We start from the raw sequence: 23,777 nt of genomic DNA on the forward strand, positions 1-23,777 counted from the left end.
AATAAGGGGGAAGAAAGCCTGTTTTCTTTTTTTTTGTTTTAATTTCTGTAAACGAGGAACTGGAAGAGAACAGCTGAAATTTTATACCAACGCATCTCAAGATCTGTGATACGAGAACCAGTACTTCTATAAAGCAACACAGGTAACATTCAGAGGCAAAAACACGGTTTGCTCCTGCTCCAAAGTGGAATCAATAGTTTCATCAAGCGACCCACCCTACCTTCTTCTATTTGATCTCCCAAGGCTTGACAATATATTTTCCCTTGCAATATGGGTGGCGGTGGCGGTGGCGGTGGCGGAGGAACAATGATGATGGCCGGACGATTAAGGGAAGGTAGAGGTGGAGCAGAGGACTACTTAGGGTTTGGGAAATTAGGCGATTTAGAATTTGAAGTCGGGCAAAGGATGGGTATGGTTTTGTAAATTAACAAACTTCAAATCCTTAAAATATAAAAATAAAAATAATATTTACAAATAAATCCCCATTATGTGATTCTTAACCATTCGATCTTAATTTGAACATGTGGCTGGATCATGACCGTCGGCAGCAGCCAGCAGTGGCTGCTGCAAATAAAAATCCCGCCAAATACTTTATTTTCGGATCCACCACCCCGCTCTCTGCCTTCAGCTCTCTCCCTCTGGGTCGCTGCCTTCACTCTCTCCCTTTGGTTCGCTGCCTCGAGTCTCTCGCTCTCTCCCTCTGGTTCGCTGTCTCCAGTTCTCTTTCTGCCTCCAGCTCGCTCACGCTCGCAAGGCTGTCGCTCACGCTATCTCTCCAGCCCTCTGAGCTCGCAGGTCTCACAAGGGTTTGTATCATTAATTTTAATCTTGATTTTAGCTTCGATTGGTGAGATTTGGAGTTCTCATTTGTGTATCTTTCTAAAATTTGTTTATCAATTGTAGATTGGTTTCTTAATTTTTTTTGGTATGATTTTTTTTTAACCTGGTATATTGATCCTAGGAAGTTTTTCCTTTCCTTTCATTTGTGTCTCTGTGCTTCCTTTCATGGTAGGCAAGTTTGATCTGGTGATTGTTAAATTGTGGGTGCATTTATTTATTCTTGTTTTCATTTTCCCTTGTTTCCTCGAGCTGAATCCTTTGTCTTGGCTCTACTGAAACTGATTTGGATTATGGGTTTGACACCCTTTCTGTAACTAATCTTTGAATGCCCGTTCTAGTAATGTTTAGATCTATCAACAAATATTCTTAGGCTAGAACAGGACAGCAGCAACTCCAAAAACAAAACAGTAAGAATGGGGCAGTATTACTGTAAATGTTAGAAAGTGAAGATAAATAGTGAGGTAAATCAATGATTAGTAAAATAAAGATTGCAGAAAATAATTCTGCCAATATGATGTTCAACAGAAGGAAAAAAGAGGACCAAGAAAGAGGTAAGAAAAGGATTCCTGGCAGGAGGTGCTACTGCCATGGGTTAGGGGAGTAAAGAGAAAGAGCTAAAATAAAGGATATAAGACTCCTGCAGAAAACAGATACTGATGTAAGGGTTGGAAAAGAAGAGAAAATAAGAAACAAAGGGGAGAAACTATATTCAGAAACAGGGAATATTGTGAGGTCTTGGGAGAGAAGAAATTTCTTCTGAGAAGAAAACAAGGTTGTTTCTTTTCTCTTTTTTTTATTTATTTAAACATGTATTTTTTTTTTAAAGGACTAGATAGAGGAGAGATTGGGGGAATTTTCTAGACAAGAAGCTGAAGCAAAGGAGGAGAAGGAGACTCACTGAAGAGGAGGGGGGACTGTTGCTGTCTTCGGAAGGCTGCTGCTGCTTTCAGTTTTTTATTTTTCTTTCTAATTCTTCATCTGCCGTGCCTTGCTGGTGGTTAGTAAATTAAAAAAAGGTTTCCTAAAGTAACCCCTCTATGATGGATGCTATTTTTGAATTATATATGTTTACATTTCTTTTCACCCCTAACCCTTAACTCCTAAACATTTCTACTTAAAATTTTGAATTATATATGTTTTCTGTTCTGTAGTTTAAAATGATTGTTCTTAATGCTTCATATGATCACTGCATAAGTCCATATTGAACACACTGTTCATCATGTCCTTAACTCCTAATCCACCTTCATTGTCGTCTAATACCATTATGTAGTCTTGGAAAAATCAAGTGTGCTTGCAGAAGAGAGGCTCCGTGCTAGTGAAAGACCACTAACTACTGAAAAAAGTCTTTCTTCTCTGCTGTTTTATAATAGTTTTGAAGTCTGGTTTTTCACAGAAGTAAATTAAATTCTGCCCAGTTTTTATTTCTACGCTTTCCTTACTTCTTGGAGTGGAATAATAATAGCTTTCACATGAATGTGTGTGTGTGTGAGAGAGAGAGAGATAGCTCTGAAAGTAAGTGTCCCCACGGCTGCACTTGCTGAGCATAAGCACCATGATTCCATGAGGGCCTGCAGATACCAGAACTAGATTGAGATGGTCCAAGTAAATGTTGCTTTTAAGTGATATTTCTCAAAGGGATTTCTTTAGTTTTTACCTGTAACTTAAATTTTTGGTGCATTAACTTATCTCATTGAAGCTATCAGAATTAGATAAGATGTTCTCAAAGGAATAATTGAAGCAAGTAGGTTTATCAGATATTGTGGTCGGAGCCTGGGAAAAGAGACTACATCTGGAATCAAAGAGCTACATCTGGAATCGGTTCTGATGTTTGGAATCATAAAGATATAGTCCCACTCCCACATAAGAATAGTATTAATTGGATTATGTTGACATCCACTGTGAATGTTTCTTAATATTTCCTTGCACGTTATTCATGTCAATGCAGTCCACACAATCTACACAGTCTACAGACTCTACACAACCTCCAGATTCTATTGAGCCATAGGTATATTATCGATTTAAACCATAAACACTATAAAACAATTTTTTGATCACAATTTCTTGATGGTTTTCTTGAATCATAATTGTCATTTTTAATAGCTTCAATCTGTGAGAGAGATTCCCTAGTTTTTCAATTGAAGAAGCCTACTGACTTGCATGCATATGCATAAATGGAATTGTTAATTTTCTTGTGTTCTAATTAATCTGTTAATTTTGGACAGTCAGAGGAGATTTTCACTGGAGCTGTAAGAGAGGTCAAGGAGGAAACTAGTGTAAGAATCCAGTGACCTTATATTGCTCTTCTCTACTTTATCTCTATTAAATATTTAATTGTTTTGATATATTACATCTGACATTCAAATTTTAATTGAGTTTTCCTTTGATTTTGATTGCATTTCTTTGTGGAGATGTAGATTGATACATAATTTGTGGAAGTGATAGCTTTTAGGTAAGCTGTCCTTGTACTGTTCAATTCTGCATTCCTTAGACTTTATATTGCCCCTGCTTTGTTACTGAACTTGCCAATTATTACCAGAAATAAAAATTAAAAAAAAATGAAAAAGAAGGGAACTTGCCAAAGATTGTTCTCTCTCTCTCACTTAGTGTAAGGGAGAGTTAAGGGAGCATGCTAAATTCTTGGCAGGTTAGATTCACATTACCAAAGTTTTTATTGGATGATAAAAGAGACCGACTTTAAATTTCTAGATAAAGAAAAGCAAGAAGTATGGTGAAAAAATGATAGCTTCCTATGTTCATTCAATGTCTAATTGGCCAAAAGATAAGTCTCTCTCCAAGTTGTACTGATGATTATCAACTGGTAATATGTATTTTGAACTGTCAACATCGTTACATGGACTCTTATCTCTTGACTTCAGACATGCTCATGATGTGGCTTCATAAAATCCCTTTCTTCATATGCATTCTAAAGCCATTATCAACTGAGATCAAAGTAGATGATCTTGAAATTCAAGCTGCCAAGGTAAATATCTTTTGGAACACTCAGTGACCCTTTCTGTCCTTACAGCATCTAACCTTCTCCTGCTAGATATTTGCACGTGCTTGTTTATTATGATCCAATAAATGTTTCATATTTCCCATTCTCATGGATTCTATTTTATTATCCTTGCTTCTAGATCAAATTTCTTCCAGGAGATTATATTAGTTTTGGAGTCTTTTTTTTCTTCTTCTATTTCCAGATGAAATATTGCCTTTTCAATGTTTCTGTACATGTTTTTTGATATTACTTCCGAACTATAAGCATGACCATGGATTGAGCTGCATTTAATATTTCTGTCCTTAAAAGTAAAGCTCTAGTTTGGATTCCACTACGGAATGGTCTGTGAGACCTGTTAAATGTTACTCTCTGGAGCTTCTACATCAGAAGAATACATTGGTTCTTCAAAGGGTTATGCTTTTAATTCTTAATAAACCTACTATCTGTGAAGAACTCTTAAGAGTTGTAAATAAACTGACTAGCCGTTGACATTGTTTTCACCACACCAGCTGGTCCCTCCTATCTCTCATCCAGAGCTCCTATCCTCAACCTATAGAAAAAGAACTTCAGCCTGCAGTGCGAGGAAAGAAATATAAAAATAGAACTCACCTCAAATTCCTGAAAAATTACAATGTGTTTGAGGAGCTCTAATGATTAGTTTGTCCAAAATTCTAGATGAATCCGGCATTCCTTTGGAAGATTTATAGATGACTTTTACCTTAATAAGATCAAATATTTATATCATCATGTAATGAGAACTGCCCCTGTCGGTTCATTTCAATTCTAGTTTCTGTTTTTCCAGTGTGGTTTAAATATGTACTTTCCATTATTTTGATGGACGCCATGGGGGGGAATTTGGGAAGGGGGGTTTTGGTGGTTTTTTTTTTAAAAAAAAAAAATAAAAAAAAAATATTTTTACCCCCCCCCCCTTTTTTTTTGCAGGGCCACCTGGTGACGAAGAAACTAGTGTTAGAAATCCCTGTTTCTGCCCTGAATATGCAGGCTGGGAAAACTTTTTAAGTGCAAGAAAATGGCATGCTGCATTTACTCCAGAAGGTCAGCTAGATATCTCGAAGACACTCGGCAGAATCCAATGTGGGGTAAGGCCACTTTTCAAATCAAGGATGACAAAAAGAAGAAGAAGAAAGAATGAAACATATAATACCTGATGCAGGAGAAGATTTAAAAATAAATTCTTAACTTTGAGATTTCATATGTGGGAAAAGCCCATGTGGCCCTTGTGTAGCTCTACTCAACATCAACGCCATTTTACTAGTTGAGTCACTAATAGAGGAGTTGAAAAAGGATTTTAAGATCTATAACTAATCCTAAACTAACCCAAAGGATTGACAAAAGTGCAGCCAAATGGAAGATAAAATGAAGAACAAGGTTAACTCTAATCCACAAGGAACCAGAAGAAAAAAAAAGAACAAAAATGAAAACCTATGTGAATAATTGTTAGAAAAAAAGAACCACAATCATCTCTCTTATGTGACTATTCCCGAAGATCCTTTCTTTTGGACAAACATTTCACGATTTTCCTTTTTTTGTGGGTCAGAAAAACTAGTCACTAAACTTAATTTGTTATATATTTTAAGTCTAAGTTTAAAATTGTATTTTTTTCAATTAAGAAATTGTTTGGTTTGATTTTAGTCCTGCTCATTCTATCTATATTTAATATTTACATCCTCTATAATTCCTTTCTCTACAATTCTTTGTAATTCTCTCATAGGATTGTGCCATGTGGCATTTAAGTAATCAAAAACTTATCCAATTTAAACTAAATTTAAATTTTATTTAAACCCACCCATAAATTTGAATTTTATTTAAACTCTAGTGTGTTGGGTAACCTTTGGATTACTTAAATGCCACATGAGACAATCCTATGAGGGAATTACAGTGAATTATAGGGAAATGAATTACAAAGGATGTGGATCTAGGAAAAAGGTCAATTTTCATAAATTAAGTTAAAAAAAAATAAAATTCAATGATGATGATTAGATTTGATAAAATTAATGACTGAAATTCTAAATTTAAAATTTAAATTGCTATTAATGGAGTCAAAATTTTAGGAGAAAGTTCGAAAGGGGCTAATATTATAGAAAATTAAGAAAAAAATAAATAAAAGGAATATGAACTTTTTTTAAAAAAATCACCGTTGGGGGCCCTCAGCCCTTCGTAGCTCCGCCTACCAGTCTAGTGTGAAGAATTATCCTGAATTTGGCTTTTTTCTTTGGAGGAAATCTCCCATGAATGCTGAATGAGCGAATGCTATCTAAAATATATAATTATAATCCAAGGGCTAGCTAGTGTAAATCTAATGAATGTCTTTGGATTATAATATTATACGTGGCTGAATCCTAAAATATATTGGGTACTCATTGGGAGAGTCCTTCAAAGAGAGGATCCAAACTGAAACTAGTCCATTGTGCCAACTTAATTTATGCTAAGGGTTTATTGTATAGAAAAAAATATAATATGACTCTCCCTCTCCCAAAGTTAATCATACATGGTCTTATCCTAATTTTATTTTTATTTTTATTTTATTTTATTGTGAAGCTAGTTTGATGCTTCAGCTTGATCAAGCTATAATTGTAGTCAATCGACCATTCTGTCAAAGCTTGTCTTGATCCATGTTATGTCCATGCACCACCAAAAAGCTTGTTAAAGTAAAAAAGAAATGAAATGGAAGGCAAGCCCTATGATCTTGTTAGGGAGGCAAGTTTGGACTCTCCCAGGGGAGATCCTGGGTTCACACCACTCGGCAGCGTATATTAGTAATTTAGTTTCCACCCCATAGTAACAAGCTACCTTTCCTCCAAAAACAAAAAAGTTTGGATCCTTAATTACAGTCCAAGCCTCCGCTGATCTGCCTTAAGTCTGAATAGGGTTTTGGCTCAAAATTTGTTCGTGATAAGCAATAAGTTAAGGCTCGCCTAAAATAGCCCTGATAAAGGTCAGGCCAGGCCAGGTTAGGAAAAGCCTAATTTCTCAGCCCGGCCTTGTTACACCCCTAACTTGCTGGGCCTTGGATGTGTTGCTTGGCTGCCATGAACATAAGGACAAGTTTCTTATATTTTGGTCTATTTATGTCTTTGGAACATAAGGGAAGGGTACATTCGTCACATTCGTCAATACGAATTTTTGGTCGGCTAGCTATGTTTTAATGGTGAAGGTCGGTTATGTCCTTGGGGACGGAAACTCGAAACGCTTTTAGGGTTTTCAGGTTTGATGATCTGAGTAAGACGTCGTAGCGCTGCGACAGTGAAACTAAGCGGAGATGTCAAAGAAGAACAACTTATCGCGACGGAAGAAACAATACGAATTCGATCTACAAAGTATACTCCCTTAGCCCTTAAAAAAATCGAATCTTTCTTTGCTTTGCAGTTCAATCGCTCAATGATGTCTCTATGTTCATTGATTTATGTGCTTAACATGTACTTACTTCTTGTTGGGTTTCATCAGGAGAGAAAGAAGAGAGAGAGAAGAGGCAGAAGAAACTTCAGGTGAAAAAGACTAAGATGAAGGTAAGCTACTCTAAAACCCTTTTGCACCTTGCTTGTCGATTTCCTAGTTTATATTTTCTGGATTTTTGATTCATTTGTTCAGTTTTTGAGTAATATTGAAGAAAAGAGAAATTTTGTCTGTGTGGATTCAGATTGACAGTAACGGGAAGAAGAACAAGAAGGGTTCGGGCGGTTTTCAGGTTGGGAAGAGAAAAGTAAAGACTAAATTGACAGCTTTGGCGAAGGCTAAAGCTGCCCAAGCAATGGAGGTTGACAAATAAACTGCAGTTTCTGGATACGGGTTCGACCGAAATTCTTGTAAAGAAATTTTGAATTTCTGTTTTCTTTACTGTTTGATGTCTAAATTTTAACTCTTAAATGAATTAAGGGATCTGGTCCTTATCTAGTTGATATGTTTGTTGCAATCCTCCAGGTGGTCTAATCCAAGTTTATGATTATTGGATTTATTGTTGTAGCAATTTTTTTTTAAATTTTTTTAATTTAATTGCATTTGAACTCTTCCATGATTCCATTCCTTTGACTTCGATTGTGCAAGTCATTTTCTGCAGTGCTTTTAAGGTTTTAGGGACATGCCATTTCTACCTTCTTATCCACCAGCTTGTAGCTTTAACTTTTAATATGCGAGATGGGTATTCATAGGGGAGCTCCTCTTGCACTGCCTTCGATTTTTTAGCATTATCCACCATCTTACCTGATTTTCCCCACATTAAGTAGTGCCTTCTTTATACTATGGGTGGTTCATTAATCTACTCTGTTGTTGTGTCTGCTCTTTTATTTAAGCAGTGTCATACAAGTGCTTACTTATATGAAGGCTTTTAGATCAGGTTTGGATTTTGGACTTGGTTGAGATATGAAATGAGATTGAAATTGAAGGCTTCTCATGTGTTGTCAAAATCACAAAAGTCTTACATATTTCAAAATTTGAAGATTTTAGGAAGGGGGGGGGGGACAAAAAAACCCTAATTATTTAGTGCTTTAGTTTGTGCATACTTGGTATTTTTGTGATTGCCGTACACTGGTTGATCTCTGGAGAATGGTACCTTAGGCCATCAGCATGCTTTGTTTTACATGTTATATTACACACTTCTCTAAATTGAAATCCCTATTCCTGTATACTTGGGTGAATGCATCTTTTGCTTGATAATAGGTCCTTGGTGGAATAGAAAATTCTTCAGTTTATCCTTGATGTTTAAATAATTTAGTGGTTCAAGACTGAAAACAGATTAGGTCTTGAGTTCTCTGATTGTTGACTGGTTCTTCTCTAAGGTAGTAATTTGTTCATAGGAAATCTTTGTCAAGGAACTACAGTGGCATTCTCCTAGCTTAGTCTCTGTGGTTTTGTTTCGTAGGAAGTCTCTGTTAAGGAACTAGAGTAGCATTCTCCTGGCTTGGTCTCTGTGGTTTCATTCAGTTTACTCGTTTTCATTTCTGATATTTTGTTCTAGTTTCATTTTGACACCCTTACAGCCTTTAGGGGTTCAAAACTTAGCCCTAACCAAAAATTGATGCCAAACTAAATAAAATCAGATATAGGCTTCCTGGTCCTTTTTTGAGCTGGAGTTTTGTGACATTGAAGCCTTACTGAAGCATTTTGACCACATTAAAATCTGCATAACTTCAAGTAAACTTAGAAAACTAGGCCAAAACCAAAATAACTCATTGGTAAACTTATTGCACCCCAAGCTAAGTATGTGAGGAAACAAGTCTTATGCTTCATCATTAAGCTAAATTAATTGAATGAAAAGCATGTATCAAAGAAGCTCTAATGGTATATCCATGTTTTCAGCTTAAAAATTGAAACTAGGTTTTTACATTAGTTCATAATCAAACATGTGGATATTGGTTGTATGTCAAAACACTTCACTGAGATGTCATTGCCGAAAGCATCTTTAATGTATTGATAGCTTTTGACAATGCCAACTGTAACCCTATACGAATTCAGCTGATCGGTAAACAATTCAATTCACTTTATTTGAGATTCAAGAAAGAAATTTGGAACTTTTTAGGAAAATTGCTTTTGAAATAACCCAGTTTGTCTTCACCTTTCCAGTCTCAGCTAAAACAAAGCCGATATCAAAGCACTCCATGTACACACACTAGGGGATTTACAATACTTAATTGAAAGACAAGACAGATAAATATATAACACTTGCAATCCTTTATGGGTCAAACAATGATCGAATTGAGCTGATAGTTGAGATCAGCCCTCCAATTACATTATCTCTTCGAAAAGTCTGATTGATCTCCACCAAATCTGTGCAAGTGTTCTGGCTCCCCCATGGTTGGCTCTTGCTTTCCTGTTTTGAAATTTCGTTATCTGATTTGAACCCAATATTTTCTCCGAATTGCTAGGTCCAGAGCTTGGTCCAGAAAACATTTTCACTTCCATGAAGCTTGGATGCATCACCTTGGTGGCCAGGTTCTTGTCTTTCCTTTCACATCATGATTTGGTCTGGTTGAGGGAAGAGTCCCATTTGAACCGGCTAGCACAGTACACTCTTTGTTCTTGAGATTCGTCAGTTCTTATTCATATTGCTTTCATTGAAAGATATCTATTCCAGAAGATTCTTTTTGTGATAATGGCTATATACCTGAATCTCAATCCTCTACTACCTGACACCCCCTGCTGTTTCGCTACCAGCCTACCCTCAGATGGTATCATGGGTTCAAAATAAAAAACAGGAACATAGGAACTTGTTTCTAGTCCGCCATATGGATATCCAAAACTGCAATTGATGTGACTTTGCCTCACTTTAGGTGAGGATTAAGGAGATTGTTTCACATGCAGCAATTTGAGCTGAGGTAAAGCATCATAATGTGATTCTTGTTTGGTACTGTTAATGATTTTGAAAAGGAACCTGCATTGCCCTTTAAACTCAGGTCCTCAACATATGTAGAATAGGAGGAAGATGAGTTGATGTGGATGGAGATGGCATGAAGCAATTCAACTTTGGACAGTCCCGTATGGACAATTTCTTCTAGGACATAGCCTGTTGGGTAAGGTGTCTTGAAAAGAGTTGAGAAGAAGATGTTGGAGACCTAGCATAAAAATGAAGTGTTATTTCCCATCTTCTACTCTCACATCCCACTCTGTCCATCTTATGCATCACAGACAACTGAAATACTTTCAGCTTTGTGAATGGTATCACTTGTTCTTGTAGCACTGTTGTTGTCTTCATCATTGATTGCAAAAAACTTAAAATGGCCATAAATTGCACCTTATCCGTTTTAGATATTACTAGAGTCTCATGCATGGTTGTTTTCTGGGAGCTGGAGGCTTTTGTTTACATTTCTTGCATCCACCTACTTGAGTTGTTGAATTGCCTGTCCTCAGCATCTGTAAGAGCCACTTGGATTGTTGCAAAAATAGTGGAGAAATCTTTGATGTCCATTACGCCGGTTACTGGATGTACCTCTTGTTTGATCTCCGTATGGATGATCACTCCCAATTTCCTGAGGACTGGAAACAATAGCATCAACCTCTGTCAGTTGTTTCAGTGATGATCAAGTTGAACTGATTGAAATGCAGGTAAGAACGAGTTAGAGAGCAATAAAAGAGATGGTCTTTGTGACTCTTCTCTCTGGTAAGAGAGATGATTTTTCAGGTGGTGCTTAACTCCATTCTCAGGGAATCACTATCAGCAGGATATTAGCAGAGTTCTTATGTTTAGAATATTGATTGAATTCCATGAATCAGTCTGCGATCGACTTCTACTTCTACTTCGAGAGACAGATTCAACAACTGTTTCACTTATACCTAGTCCGCGTCGGATTTTAACTTTTGAGAAACAAATGCAACAATAAATGAAACTGTTTCTTTGAAGCATAAGTTCTCATAAATTTGAGTTTATGTTTCAATAATAACCTGAAACAGAAAAGTTTTATCAAACAGCTTTTGGCCTATTGTTTATTTTTTGAAGCAAGAAACACTAGAAACTAATTTTGTGGATTATCAAACAGGTTTATAGTAATATAAAAAAGCGTATAGCAAGTCCTATACATGCATTAAAATATTTAATCTTGCGATTTGAAGTACCTTTGTGATCCTGTTTATAACTTAGAAGTCAATTGGTGGGAATGGATAGGAAACAATAATTGAAAACAGCAGCAAAAGCGAGGGAGATTTTACATTGGATCTGGAAAATACCATGTTTTGCGATCTAAGAGTTGCTGATGCAGCGAATGGAGATTCTAAAGAATGAAATACTTGGCAGAAATGGGCGCGAGAATGTAGCAATATTTTTAAAAGGGAAAAATAATCCAAACCAACTAACGAGGGCATCATATGGTACACTGGGTATTGATAGCTTATCCTCGCTAATTGCTTGGGTGGTGGTGATTGTTTTTTTTTTTTTTTTTTTTTTTTGAGTTCGAATCATCTATGCTTTTGGATTGTTTTCTTTTACATCTCTTAATCATGTATTTGAAATATAAATAATATTTTTGGATTGAATTTGTTATACGGATGTTAACGGATCCAATAAGCAATTATTCAAGTCCAAATCTGATTGCTTATTGGACAGATATGAATGTTTTTTAGTAAAAATATTTTGGACTCGGACACCCTTAAACTAATATGAATGCGGAAGTGAATTTTGGCTATCCATTTATAGATTTAGGCTCAGATGAAACCGTTAAAATTCTTTTCTTTGAAAAAAAAATTTAAATTGACAGTGATTATTAACTTTCATAGAACCAGAACTGCGAAGGACGGGACTAATAGCCCCTTACCCCAATTTCATGTGAACTATCTTCAGGGGCGTTGTTTCTCAATATAAGATATCTGGTAATCCTCTTATCTCTACTGCAATCAATTGTAATAGAATTTCATGATTCACGTGAAAGAAACCAATGTAGTAGTGATTATTAGATTGCATTTTTGTTCTCGTGACACCATCTGGAATCTGAATTAGAGGCAAGGGAGTAGCAAAGATGTCACTCGGCAGAGTAAAAAAAACAAATATTGGGAACTTGCCCTCATTCCAATCAATGAATGTAGCTTACATGCTGCAAATAAAAAAGTATCTGCTCCAGGGATCTGGAGGAAAAACACACGATGGTAAACACACCATGCTGAAGAATGGCCATTGCAGCAGCAGCAGCAGGGCTCTAAACCATGAGGGCTTGTATTGTTATTTTGGTCTAATGAGTCACGATCCACTAACCTGACTGGCAAAGATATGTGCTTCATTTACACTTCTCCATCATCATTAGGAAAGGGTTCATTGAGGAATCTATATTTTATTTTTCTTCTCAGAATTTAAAAGTGGGTATCCTTCCTAACGTATAGTGGAGAGTTGTGAGACCTTGATCATCTGATTTGGTATCATAGACCCCAATGGGTTAATGCATTTGGGTGCTCCCAAAAACTGACCTGCCCACTCTGAAAGCCAAAAAGGTTCATGCCTCAGGTTGATGTGCATCTTATTTTGATGTGTTCCAAGTGACCCCATTGCTTCAACAAATTAAAAACTAGTTGATCACCTCCAAAAAAAAATTTAAACTAGTCAAAGATTTAGCTTTTGGAGAGAACTGTGACTTGTTAGGGACCAAAATTCCTTTGCTTAGCATCTTAGCATGGTGAACATGATGAACATGATGAGTACTAAGCCCAAGGTTGATATGTGTCTCATTTGATGTGGACCAGGTGACAATTGCTTCAACAGGACAAAATTGACCGAAATTGAGGCAGCCAGGATAACTACTGTAGAGGAGTGTGACTCTTCATTGGGACCAAGCTAGGTACCTTTTGCTTAGCATGGTGAACATGTTTGAGGACCAAAGAGAATCAAATCATAAGGTTTGAGACTAATCTTTACATCTGGATCACATGTAAATTAGGTATAAGAGATAAGACTTGTACTTCATTAAGCTAAACTACAACAAATAAGGTGGAAAGCATGGATCAGAGAAGCTCTTAAGGTGTATGTTTCATGTCTTCAACATCAAAATCCTTATTGAAGCCTCACATTTCATTAATACAAGCGTCAAATGTGGGCATTGAAGGATATGGGCATTGCGTCATCTAATTGCCTCTAAACAAGCTTTGGTGTGGGGGCATGATTAAGAATAAGGTGTTTGATAGTGAAGCTAGACTTTTCCCCTGCAACTTGGAATTGAAGCTTACTTGTTTAGCCTCACTTGGGATGTGGCCTTGGGTGAGGAAATTTAGGTTCGCTAGTCATATGGGTATAGCCGGGAACGGATCCGATATTTCAGGTGGTCTGCGATGGCAATGACCTCGTTAGAGTTCTTTTCATACTCAAAAGTGGAATGAAGATGGTAACAGAGCATTGAGTCTAGATCCTCTGCCCGTATGTTTCCTTCACACCTCTTCTTTATCACACATCAGAAATAGGACCCATTGAAAGTTTTACTTTTCATTTTTCTTGTTAGAATTTAGAGGTGGATTTACTTCCTAATGTGTGATGGATGAGTGTGAGAGCAGTATAAATCTCTATCCATTAGGGTAAAGGATCCCAACTTCAGAGCACACGATGTATACTCAAGGGAGTCTAGATCTTCTATCATGTTTGTATTCCTTTCATATTTCTCCACCACACATTAAAGGTGGAATCTACTTTAGAATGTTTACAAAATGAACCAAAAGTGGGATTTCCAGTGAATCCCACCACTATTGTGTGATGGAAAGTAGCGTCAGAAGAGTGCCTTACACATGGTGGAATCTGCAGTACTTAATTTATGAACCTGTTGGTGTCGAATATGCCGAGATTACAATTTGCAGATCACACAAAGCGGTTCAGTTCTGGCTTGAACTGATTGGATCTTCGTATACCTGCAAATTCATTGGAAAATGCTATTAGAAACGGTGCCGATCATTTTGATTGGCGGTCCATCTCCGACAATCAAGTCAATAGTAAGCAAAGTGAGATCGAACTAGAGTTCATGTGAACCCTAGGTTTGAAAGAGCTCTAAGCAGGAAAGTTGCAGGTTTTGTAAGAATGAAGTGACATACTTATTTATAGGTTTTCCTTACTAATCAAGTCTTGTTGGGACCGTCGGATCCGCGCTTTTAGATTGACGGCTATTATTAGATTCTAATGTAGTTAATGGTTCAACCTTGTGCTATATTCAAATCCCGGTTGACTCGATGTGAATTGATAATTAATGATTTACCCATAACACGTGCCCCCAAGCTTGCTGACGAGGTCGAACTTAGCTGATACTCTGGTTAGGAGGCTTAAACTATTCTTATGATCCGCATAATTAGTTCTCATCAAATTTATTAGATCTGCCCTTCATCTATGTTTAGCTGTAAGAGTTCATCTCTGGTCATGAGGATTTATTTAGTAACACTAACCTCATCTTTTGATCAGAAGAATTCATCAGAAAATCCTGAGCTCATCTTCTGATCAAGAGAGTTCTGATCTCATATTCTGATCAGGAGAGTTCAATCAGAAAATAATTTTGAACTCATCTTTCTTATCAGAAGAGTTCATCAGAAAATGTTTTGAATTTTTCCCTGACCAAGAAAGAGTTCATTAATGAATACTGAGTTCATAAGAGCTTTCCTTTCTTTCTTAGAATTATTCATCTGACTCAAGTTTTATCTCTGCATACCTTTCCATGTGGCTAAATTTAGATCCTCCAACATTTAGAATTCTTCAAAAGTTGGCTATGAGTTACATCTTGATCTTTTCATCTTGGAAAGACGCTCAGCCCCACTTAGCCCCATTATCATTTCAAAAGTTTAAAACATCCATCTTGTCAGCCTTGGCACTCTTTTCATAAATGCTGGTGTTGATAATTAATGGTTCACCATAACAGAATCAGAAGTGAATGAATTGAACCGAGACTAGATTGAGATTAGATCTCTCACCCCCTCTCTCTTTCCAAGTCTGATCTCCACCATCACAAAAATGCCCACTTTAAATGTGAAACCAGCAGTAAAACCGTATATGACCAATCACATCTGTTGCAGGCCAAACACAGATCTGGGAATCCAAAGCCTAACCAATCGTAAAGGAAAGGAAACTGGTCTTTCTTTGCAATAAGGATCTTACTTTCAGTTTCAGCTTCATAATGAATCTTCTGAAACTCCAAACAAGATCAATGAATGTTTCAACGTCGATCTTTATTTGGGCTCCATGAGTTGATCAGCTCCAGATGATTGTGTTACATGCATTGTCTTTTTGTTCCCACTTGGGATTTGACAACTGATGAGAGAGAGAGAGGGAGAGGGAGAGATAGAGATCATCAATGGAAATCGTTTTAAATGACTGTCCTCTCTTTATTCTACACCTTCCTCCAGACACTAAATAATGACTTCAAGTAGACCAAAGAGAGAGAAGTGGGACAATGACTGTAACTCAAATAGAATTCCACATGTCACAAGGTGAGAGGGCAATATAAATCAATTAGATTTTTATTTTTTTAATATATATATCCATGAGAGAGGGATAAAGATATTACATATGCTCTGCACACGGGTTAAACAAACCATCTCTTCACTAAAAGGGTATGAGTCTTACCAATCGACCAACCCTACGTTAACAACATACTAAAACATTTCCTAGTCTTATATTTGATTCTCAATCATATTTTTCAATATTTTAATTCAAGTGACTTGCCTTAATAAAAATTCGATTTTCCTAAAGTATTATGAGACCTATTAGTAATTTTGTGTATAAATTTAAAAATTAATTAATTATTATTTTTTTAGAAATTAATTACATGCCATATATGTCTGATATGTTACTCTTCTCCTTTTTGTTTTTTGTGGTAATAATATTTCTCTATATGGGTAGAGAATTCAAACTCAAAAGTATCAAGGTCCCAGGTAATAACTATAAGTCTCTTTCTTGGGGTTTTTTTTTTGTGAGTTTTTTTTAATCATAGTAAAACATAAATTAATGTGCGGTCCCTATGATGCAATAAATTGTATTTGGGTCTCAAAGCAATTAACATCGTCTCCTATCGTCAAAGCGTTTTCGAATTTCAAAACTGGAGAGATCAAAATACCCTTCAGCTTGTTTAATACATATAACGTGACTAAAATATCCCCAATACCTATTGTTATAGGTCATATGAGTGGGTGAAGGGGGATTCTTTCTTTTTTTTTGGTACAAAGGGGCTTTATTTAGCTAGTGGATGGGGATATTAATATGCATCGGCGAGAGTCGAACCCATGACCTCTTTACTAAGAGATATTGGTTTCAACCACTAGAACAGTTCTACGTTGGCACCCATGTTCTTTCTTTACTCTATCTAAACTATAGTTAGTAAATTCGGGTATATGGAGTCGTACGACAATTAACAAGATCATATGACAAATGGTACATTTTCAATAAATTGACTCAATAAATCACATACGACAATCATACTTTACGCGTATAATACGTGTTTTAATATGACTAATTTGAATAAGTACGAGAGCAAAAATACGGGGAGATTGGGGTTTCGCCTCTTTAAAAATCAATAGCAAATTGATTTTTGTAATTAGTTTAAAATTTTTATGCCTACATAATTTTTATTTTTATTTTTTAAATCAACCTTCCATACATAAAACAATAGGCAAAAACCTAATTTGAGATTATTTTTCAGTCTTTTTTATCCCTACATCTAAAATAAACAAGAAAAATATATATAAATATATATATATAAAATATTTGTCACATAATTCATCAAAACCAAAAACATTGTTTGAAGCAAAAGATAAATAATGACATAACCCTTTAAATCCACAAAATATTAGCTTTACCATTAAAAAAGAAATCTAACAATTTTGTCAATTTTTGTTTCAACCTTAAAATCATATGTGGAAAGAATACTAAAACTAATGAGCAACTTACTCAAAGTACTACTGGAGGTTGGAGTATCAATATCATGAGAATAAACAGAAAGCATGGGTAACACATCTTTTATTCTAACTTATTTTTTTGTACATTTTTTTTTTCTAATTATTTTTCTTTAAAAGGCAACTAAATATTTTTGAAGATACACCTTATTGAAGAAAAAAAATCTAAATGGAAATAAAGTCATTTTTTTCAAGTCCAATTCCTAACTCACATTGCTCAGTCGGTTGAGTTCTACTCTTCCATTTTTATAGGAATTGTTGCTTTGGAAAATAACATCAACAAGTCAAAATGTGTTTACAAGACATATTATGTGGTTGTTCTATGCCATTTAAAGATTAAATTTGATCTCCATGCCTGAATCCATTATTTCTTTCTTTTTTTTTTTTTTTTTAAATTTTATGGTAGAAACATTAAATAATAGTATTACAAATACAATGTTCCGGCGATATAATCTTTGTCCCTAAATCTGTACTTTGGGTCTTGTTGCCACAATTGTTTCTGCCCAAAGTTGTATGTTGTGGTCCTGGAAAGGTGTGATTTTTGTGTCTCATAACTGTTATAAAATGGTAACAATTTGAGCAATATATTGTGTATGCTATGGTGTCAAGATCAGATGCAAAATAATGTGATCCATTTGCTTATTGATGTTCCGAATTGAGTGAATCTTTATCTTTTTCTTTGACATTTGGTTCAGTCCAAGAGTCATGCCCTCTAATGTTGCGTTTGTGGTGTCCATGCCGTCCATGCTTCCCCATTCTAGGAATGTGATCATGCCTTTCTCAAGTAGTCCCTAGAACCATCCAGTCTTTTTCTCTGCATGCCATTGTTTCTCTGCACAAATTAAAATTGAATAATAGCATTGTTGATGAGTGAAGAGCGACTTACAGATACACTATTGGGGGTAAGTCAGCGTGACTCCCAGTTCTTCCCCTGTTGTGTTAATTGAGTATATTTTCATATCTAAGGACCATTTATTTATAAACTCAATGGTTTTAAGTGGGTTTGGATTTGCATTATTAAAGACAACATCATTACGAAAAGACCATATGGTATAACAGGTGAGAATAAAAATGTTTTAGAACCACTTACGCGTAGTTTTATCCAGTCCAGAGTGAAGAAAATAAAGGCAAAGTTGCAAAAGATTATTGTGATGGATATGGTCCACTTTAAGGCCTAGTGGTCAAGACGCCTAGATGCGTATACTCAATTTGCATTCCATAAGCACATGCCAAACCGTCTCCTCGCATTTGGCACAAAGTACAATCAGATTGGATTGTTGTCCATTGACCGATGATCACCTTAGCAAGGATTCTTGCATGTAAACATTGCCAGGAAAAATGTTTAAATTTAGGGTGAATGAGTAATTTCCACAAGAAGATCCACCAAGCTTTATTGGGATTACTACATATAGCATGCTTCTGATTTAAAATTATATTGTAAGCAAGTTTGGTGGTGAAGCAACCATTCATAGAAAGTTTTGACACCCAACATTCTCGGTTCCTATTAAAAGAGATGATCAATGGCTAATCGAGACAGAGTTGAGAAAAATGGCCTGATTTCTTCTGTCAATGAAGATCTTTGTTGAATCACCTTGGTTGAACTAATATTCCTAGGTTGGAAATGAGAGTTAAACTCACCGACGGTATGGTTCTGTGTTGATTCCACCCAGGGATCAAACCAAAAGGAAGTGGTTTGTCCATTCCCCACTATCATAATCACTAATCCTGCAAGATTTGGAATAACTTTTCTCAACTCATTTCAAACAAGAGAGCCATTTTTTTGAGAAATTTTAGGGTCAAACATAGAGGTCTTTGGATAATACTTAGCTTTAAGACATGTAGTCTACATAGATTCAAATTCGTTAATCAATCTCCACCCTTGCTTAAGAAGTAGAGCACGATTAACATCCTCAAGTGTTTTGAAACCTAAACTCCTATTCTTTTTAGGCATATAACACTTATCCAAGCTATAAGTGTGAGGTGTTTACCTGAACCAGTATGCCCAAGCCAAAACCTGTGACACAAATAATCCATTTTTCAAACTTCTTTGGGAAATAGTGAGTGCATGTAATAAATAGGTAGAGAAGCTAAGAGAGATTGCACAATAATTTATCTCCCAACATAAGATAAAGAGCTAGATTTCCAGCCACTCAATTTTCTCTATATTTTGGTTAGGAGAGGTTATAGATCCTTGATTCTAGATCCAGAATGGAAAAGGTCAGTGCCAAGGTAGGAAACTTTTTTGCCAAACTACTTAATTCCCAGAATACCAACAAGTTTATCCTTAGTGTGTTGATTCATGTTCCTGCTAAAGAAGATTTCACTCTTCCCCATATTAATATCATGTCTTGTAATGCTAGAAAATGAATCAAAGATAACTTGAAACATACATGCATCATCCCCATTGGCTCTACAAAACAAGAATGTATCATCAACAAAAAACAAGTGAGAGATCTCAAGGTCATTAGTGTTAATCCTTATACCTTGAAAGGCATTTAATTACACTTCTAAAACTGAAGAGTAATTTGGATAGAACCTCCATGATAAGAAGAAACATATAAGGGCTTAGGGGACACCCTTGCCTAAGTCCTTTGTTACGGGATAACCAAAAAAATGGAGAACCATTGATTTTGATTGAAAAAGTAGAAGAAGAGATCAAAGTAGAGATAAGGTCACAAGACTTGGAATTAAAGCCTAAGCATTGCATTATTTTCATAAGAGAGTTCCACTCAACTCTATCGTAGGCCTTAGACATATCAAACTTGAGGGGCCATATAACCCTACTTTTCCCTAGTGTGTGACATGAAATGAAAGATTTCATGGACAATCATAATGTTATCATGACTCTATCTAGAAGATACAAATGCACCTTGAAATGGAGAGATGAAGTTACCTAGCAAAGGTCTCAGTCTACAAGCTAGTATTTTAGCTAAAATCTCAAATAACACATTGCACAAGCTAATGGGTCTAAAGTCAATCCCTTCCAAGGGATCATCTTTCTTGAGGATAAAGCACAACAAGGTGTGATTAACACCAAAAAGTAAGGTAGCATAACAAAAGAAATTATGCACAAAATCTACTGTTTCATTTTTTACAAGATCCCAATATTTCTGGAAAAAAAAATAGTTTGAAACCATCAAAACTTGAAGCTTTAAAAGCACCTATAGAAAAAACAACAAATTTAATCTCTGCCTCATCAAGCACATCGACAATGCAAATAGAGTTAGGAATGAGGGGAGTAGGCATAAATATTTCAGCAAGAAAATCAGTATTGACAAGCTTAGGGGAAGTATATAAATTAATTATGTAATTAGCAAAATAATTAGCAATCAAAGTAGGTTCAATAATGACACAATCCCCCTCTTTTAAGAACTTAATTTTCCTTTTGCTAGTATTAATACACAAAGAGAGATGATAAAATCTAGTATTTCTATCACCACTAGCAATATATTGTTTTCTAGCTTTCTGAAATCAAAACATTTCTTGGGCATTGTAGATCCAACCGAGCTAGGCCTTTTTCTAGTTATATTCTAACCAGTTGGAAGCATATGAGGTTTCAGTGGCCCAAAGTTCAACCTCAATTCTCTCATAGAGGGTATGTACCTTCCCAAACTTGTCATTATTCCACCTTCTGAGAAATGTGGCTAGATCAACAAGCTTTTGGTTAAAGGGTACATTACCTAGACTTACCCAGTTGCTGGAAAGATCTTAAAAAAAGTCTAGATGATCATGCCAAGCAGCTTGGTAGTTGATTAATTTCCTGCCACTTAACAAAGAAGGGTTAGCATTAAGAGGGGGGGGGAGGAGATTCAGAACCAATAGCAGCAAGTTTAGAGAGCTTTAGATTTGAAAAGATGCTCAGAATGGCAGGAGAAAGTAAAACACGATCCAACTTTTCCATAGTTAAGAACGGTGGTTTTTTATGGTTTGACCATGTGAACACAAACCCTGTACCTAACAGATCAACCAAAGATAAAAAATTGATTAGATCCTGGAGGAAAGTGAGTGTTGGGGATGGCCTGAATAGCCCCCCCACATTTATAAGAGACAGGCATGACTTCGTTAAAATCACCACAAAGAAGGAAAGGATTAGAAATTGCTTAAGGGCCTGTTTGGTTACTTGAGTTTGGAGATTTCAAAAATCTAGAGATTTCAAATCTATAGACTTCAAATCTCTGGAATCATGATTCATAAAATTAACTGTTTGGTTAGGCTGGGGGCCCCCCACGGGGGGGCGCCGTGGGCAAAACCCCCCCCCCGGGGGGGGGGGCCCCCCAAGGGCAACCGGGTATGACCAAAAAAAAAACTTTGGAATGAAATTTGTAGATTTATCCTGAAAAAACATTTATTGAGTCATGGTTCAAATGTATAATGATTTTATAACAAGAGTGAAATCCCTGGATTTCACCTCATACCCATAAATCTACAGATTCACGTTTTTAGTGTAAAAAGGTGAATCTCTAGATTTCATGAATCCAAGGATTCACACAACCAAACGGGTGTAAATCTTCCATTTGTGAATTCAGTGTAACCAAACAGGCCCTAAAGCACTTGTAGGAGAGATTTCCAACGGACAATTCAATATGGGTATTGGGGTGGAGCGTAGATGAAGACAACCACAAAAGAGAGATGCGAAGAAAAGAACTGGATGCCCACAAAATTGGAAGAAAAAAATGGCATTGAAGTTGATAGTAGTACAAGCAAGAACCCAAAGCCCTCCTTGAAACCCTCGCACACCCCTACTTGGAACTTCAAATATAGAGGAAATTGATGGAATTGTTTCCCAAACTTTGGCATTATATCTAGGTAGGTTTTACATTTAGTTTCACACAGGAACAACACATCAAGACTAAACTACAAAGTTTCCCTAGACGCTACAAGGGGAATTTGCCATCGATACCTAGTATACATTCCAAGAGAGGATCATGATTTTTCTTTTATACAAAAAGGAGGTAGAAAGCCAATAGAGATTGCACCAATTCTTCTTCAAACCCCGCTTCCACCTCAGACAAAAAGTGATACTACACGAGTGTTTACAATAGAAAAGTAAATATGCAAACTGGACTCCAAATAAAAACCAGGAGTTAGTTCTAATATTGTTAGATGAAAACAAGGAGCACCTGATAAAGCATAGACATAACGTCAATTGCCACAAACTAATTAGCGAGGAAATCATTGATGCTAGAAAAGAGAAGGCCATAGATTTTGTGAATACCGATGAAAACCCAAGACTCTATAAATAGTTGATGAAAGAGGAAGTAAATTACTTACCAACAAATGAAGCTATTGATGATGAGCAAGTTGGGGGTTTTGAGTGATGTCACTTGTTAGCGAAGGAAAAATAGAAGAAAAGGAAAAGAAAACAATGAAAATAAGTCGTATTTTGGGTTTCTATTTTCTATTATTTATTTTTTCCAAAAAAGTATAAAAAAAATCATTTAGTATGCCAATTAATACTTCAATTAAAATGGAAACTAATAATGAAATCAATACTGACTATGTTTAGAAGTCGGCTACAGCATTAACTGTATACTTAATGTACGGGAAAATGTTGTTTTTTCAATTTAACGTTTGAATACACGTATTAATACGACTATTAATATTAGTATTTACTAACTATGATCAAAACCACCACCACAAACCACCCAACATAAGGGGGGCGGACACAACCACCTACTCACCCCCTATAACCAAATTTGAATTCCAAATAAAAACCCAGATTTGAAATCCAATTTAGCTTTTATTTTCAATCACCACCCATTCGCTTTTGAGTCCGAATCGTCACCCTTGATGGTTGTTGACCACAAATTACAAGGGGACCCACAGGGTTAGGAGATGGGATTTATTTTTTAAAATATTTTATTATTTTTTACTTGTGGGCCCCATGTAATTTGTGGTTGTAAAGTTGTCATGGGAGCACTCTCCCATCAGAGAAGATGATCCACACTCTTCCCTCTATTCCCCTTCCCCACTCCACCATCTCTCTGGCCTCTCTTCTCCCCACCATGAATTTACCCTAAATAAGATCATCTCATCAAGGATTTCTTAGTATGCGTTTGGTAACGTTTTTGTTATGAGAGATCAATTCTTATACAAAACCATTATTTAATGTTTCTATGCTAAAAGACCATTCTTTGCTTGGAATGGGTGTTTGATAAATCCTTTCTGAAAATATTTTCAGAACACCATTAGAATATGTTGGTGTTTGATAAACTCATTCTAAGGTTTCAATTTGAACCAATTTTTCCTTTTTTTTATTTGGTAAAAACATCTTTTTGATGTTCTACAAAATGCATTCTTTAGAACACTTTTCTAACCGGTTCGTTCTTAAAGAACAAAAGAAAAAACCGTTTTGACAAACGTCTCTAACCCATTCTAAAACCAAAAACGTTTTTTAAGAACACTACCGAACGTGCCCTTAATTTCTAATTGATGTGCTATGCATCTTTTTAAATTTGTTTGCGTTTTGGTCTCATATAACTCTAATAGTCATGACTCATGAATTCGTAAGTTTGGTTCCTTACTAGAAGTACTTAACATCTATCTCACAATCTTATGATGATGTGTCTGCTCCTAAAGAAATTCTAACTTTAAACCT

The 23,777-nt window shown here is 36.0% G+C and overlaps 1 protein-coding gene and 1 long non-coding RNA gene across 6 annotated transcripts; both read left to right on the plus strand.

Moving 5' to 3' along the window:
* Positions 1-624: 624 nt before the first annotated feature.
* Positions 625-5,315, plus strand: LOC149030024 (uncharacterized). Of its 5 annotated transcripts, none has more exons than XR_016171219.1 (4): positions 625-3,113; positions 3,255-3,289; positions 3,717-3,820; positions 4,838-5,315. It is a non-coding gene; the product is annotated as an uncharacterized LOC149030024 (long non-coding RNA). The 5 variants fall into 5 exon arrangements; XR_016171218.1 differs by having other exon boundaries at positions 625-2,845; positions 3,063-3,113; positions 3,255-3,820; XR_016171220.1 differs by having other exon boundaries at positions 625-806; positions 3,063-3,113; positions 3,255-3,820.
* Positions 5,316-7,003: 1,688 nt separating this feature from the next.
* On the plus strand, positions 7,004-8,302 carry LOC149030025 (uncharacterized). The gene is made up of 3 exons (XM_089142345.1): positions 7,004-7,173; positions 7,301-7,362; positions 7,494-8,302. Exons 1-3 carry the CDS (start codon positions 7,116-7,118, stop codon positions 7,620-7,622), a joined length of 249 nt encoding a protein of 82 aa, XP_088998471.1. The 5' UTR covers positions 7,004-7,115; the 3' UTR covers positions 7,623-8,302.
* Positions 8,303-23,777: the final 15,475 nt, after the last annotated feature.

Source organism: Hakea prostrata, chromosome 1, assembly GCF_041222555.1.
Source record: "Hakea prostrata isolate BN-2017 chromosome 1, UWA_Hpros_2, whole genome shotgun sequence".
Taxonomy (NCBI): Eukaryota; Viridiplantae; Streptophyta; class Magnoliopsida; order Proteales; family Proteaceae; genus Hakea; species Hakea prostrata.

Coding starts and splice junctions, on each gene's coding strand:
- LOC149030025 (XM_089142345.1), top strand. CDS start 7,116: ATGTCAAAGAAGAACAACTTATCGCGACGGAAGAAACAATACGAATTC. Junction 7,174..7,300: donor ATACGAATTCGATCTACAAA/GTATACTCCCTT, acceptor GGGTTTCATCAG/GAGAGAAAGAAGAGAGAGAG. Junction 7,363..7,493: donor TGAAAAAGACTAAGATGAAG/GTAAGCTACTCT, acceptor GTGTGGATTCAG/ATTGACAGTAACGGGAAGAA.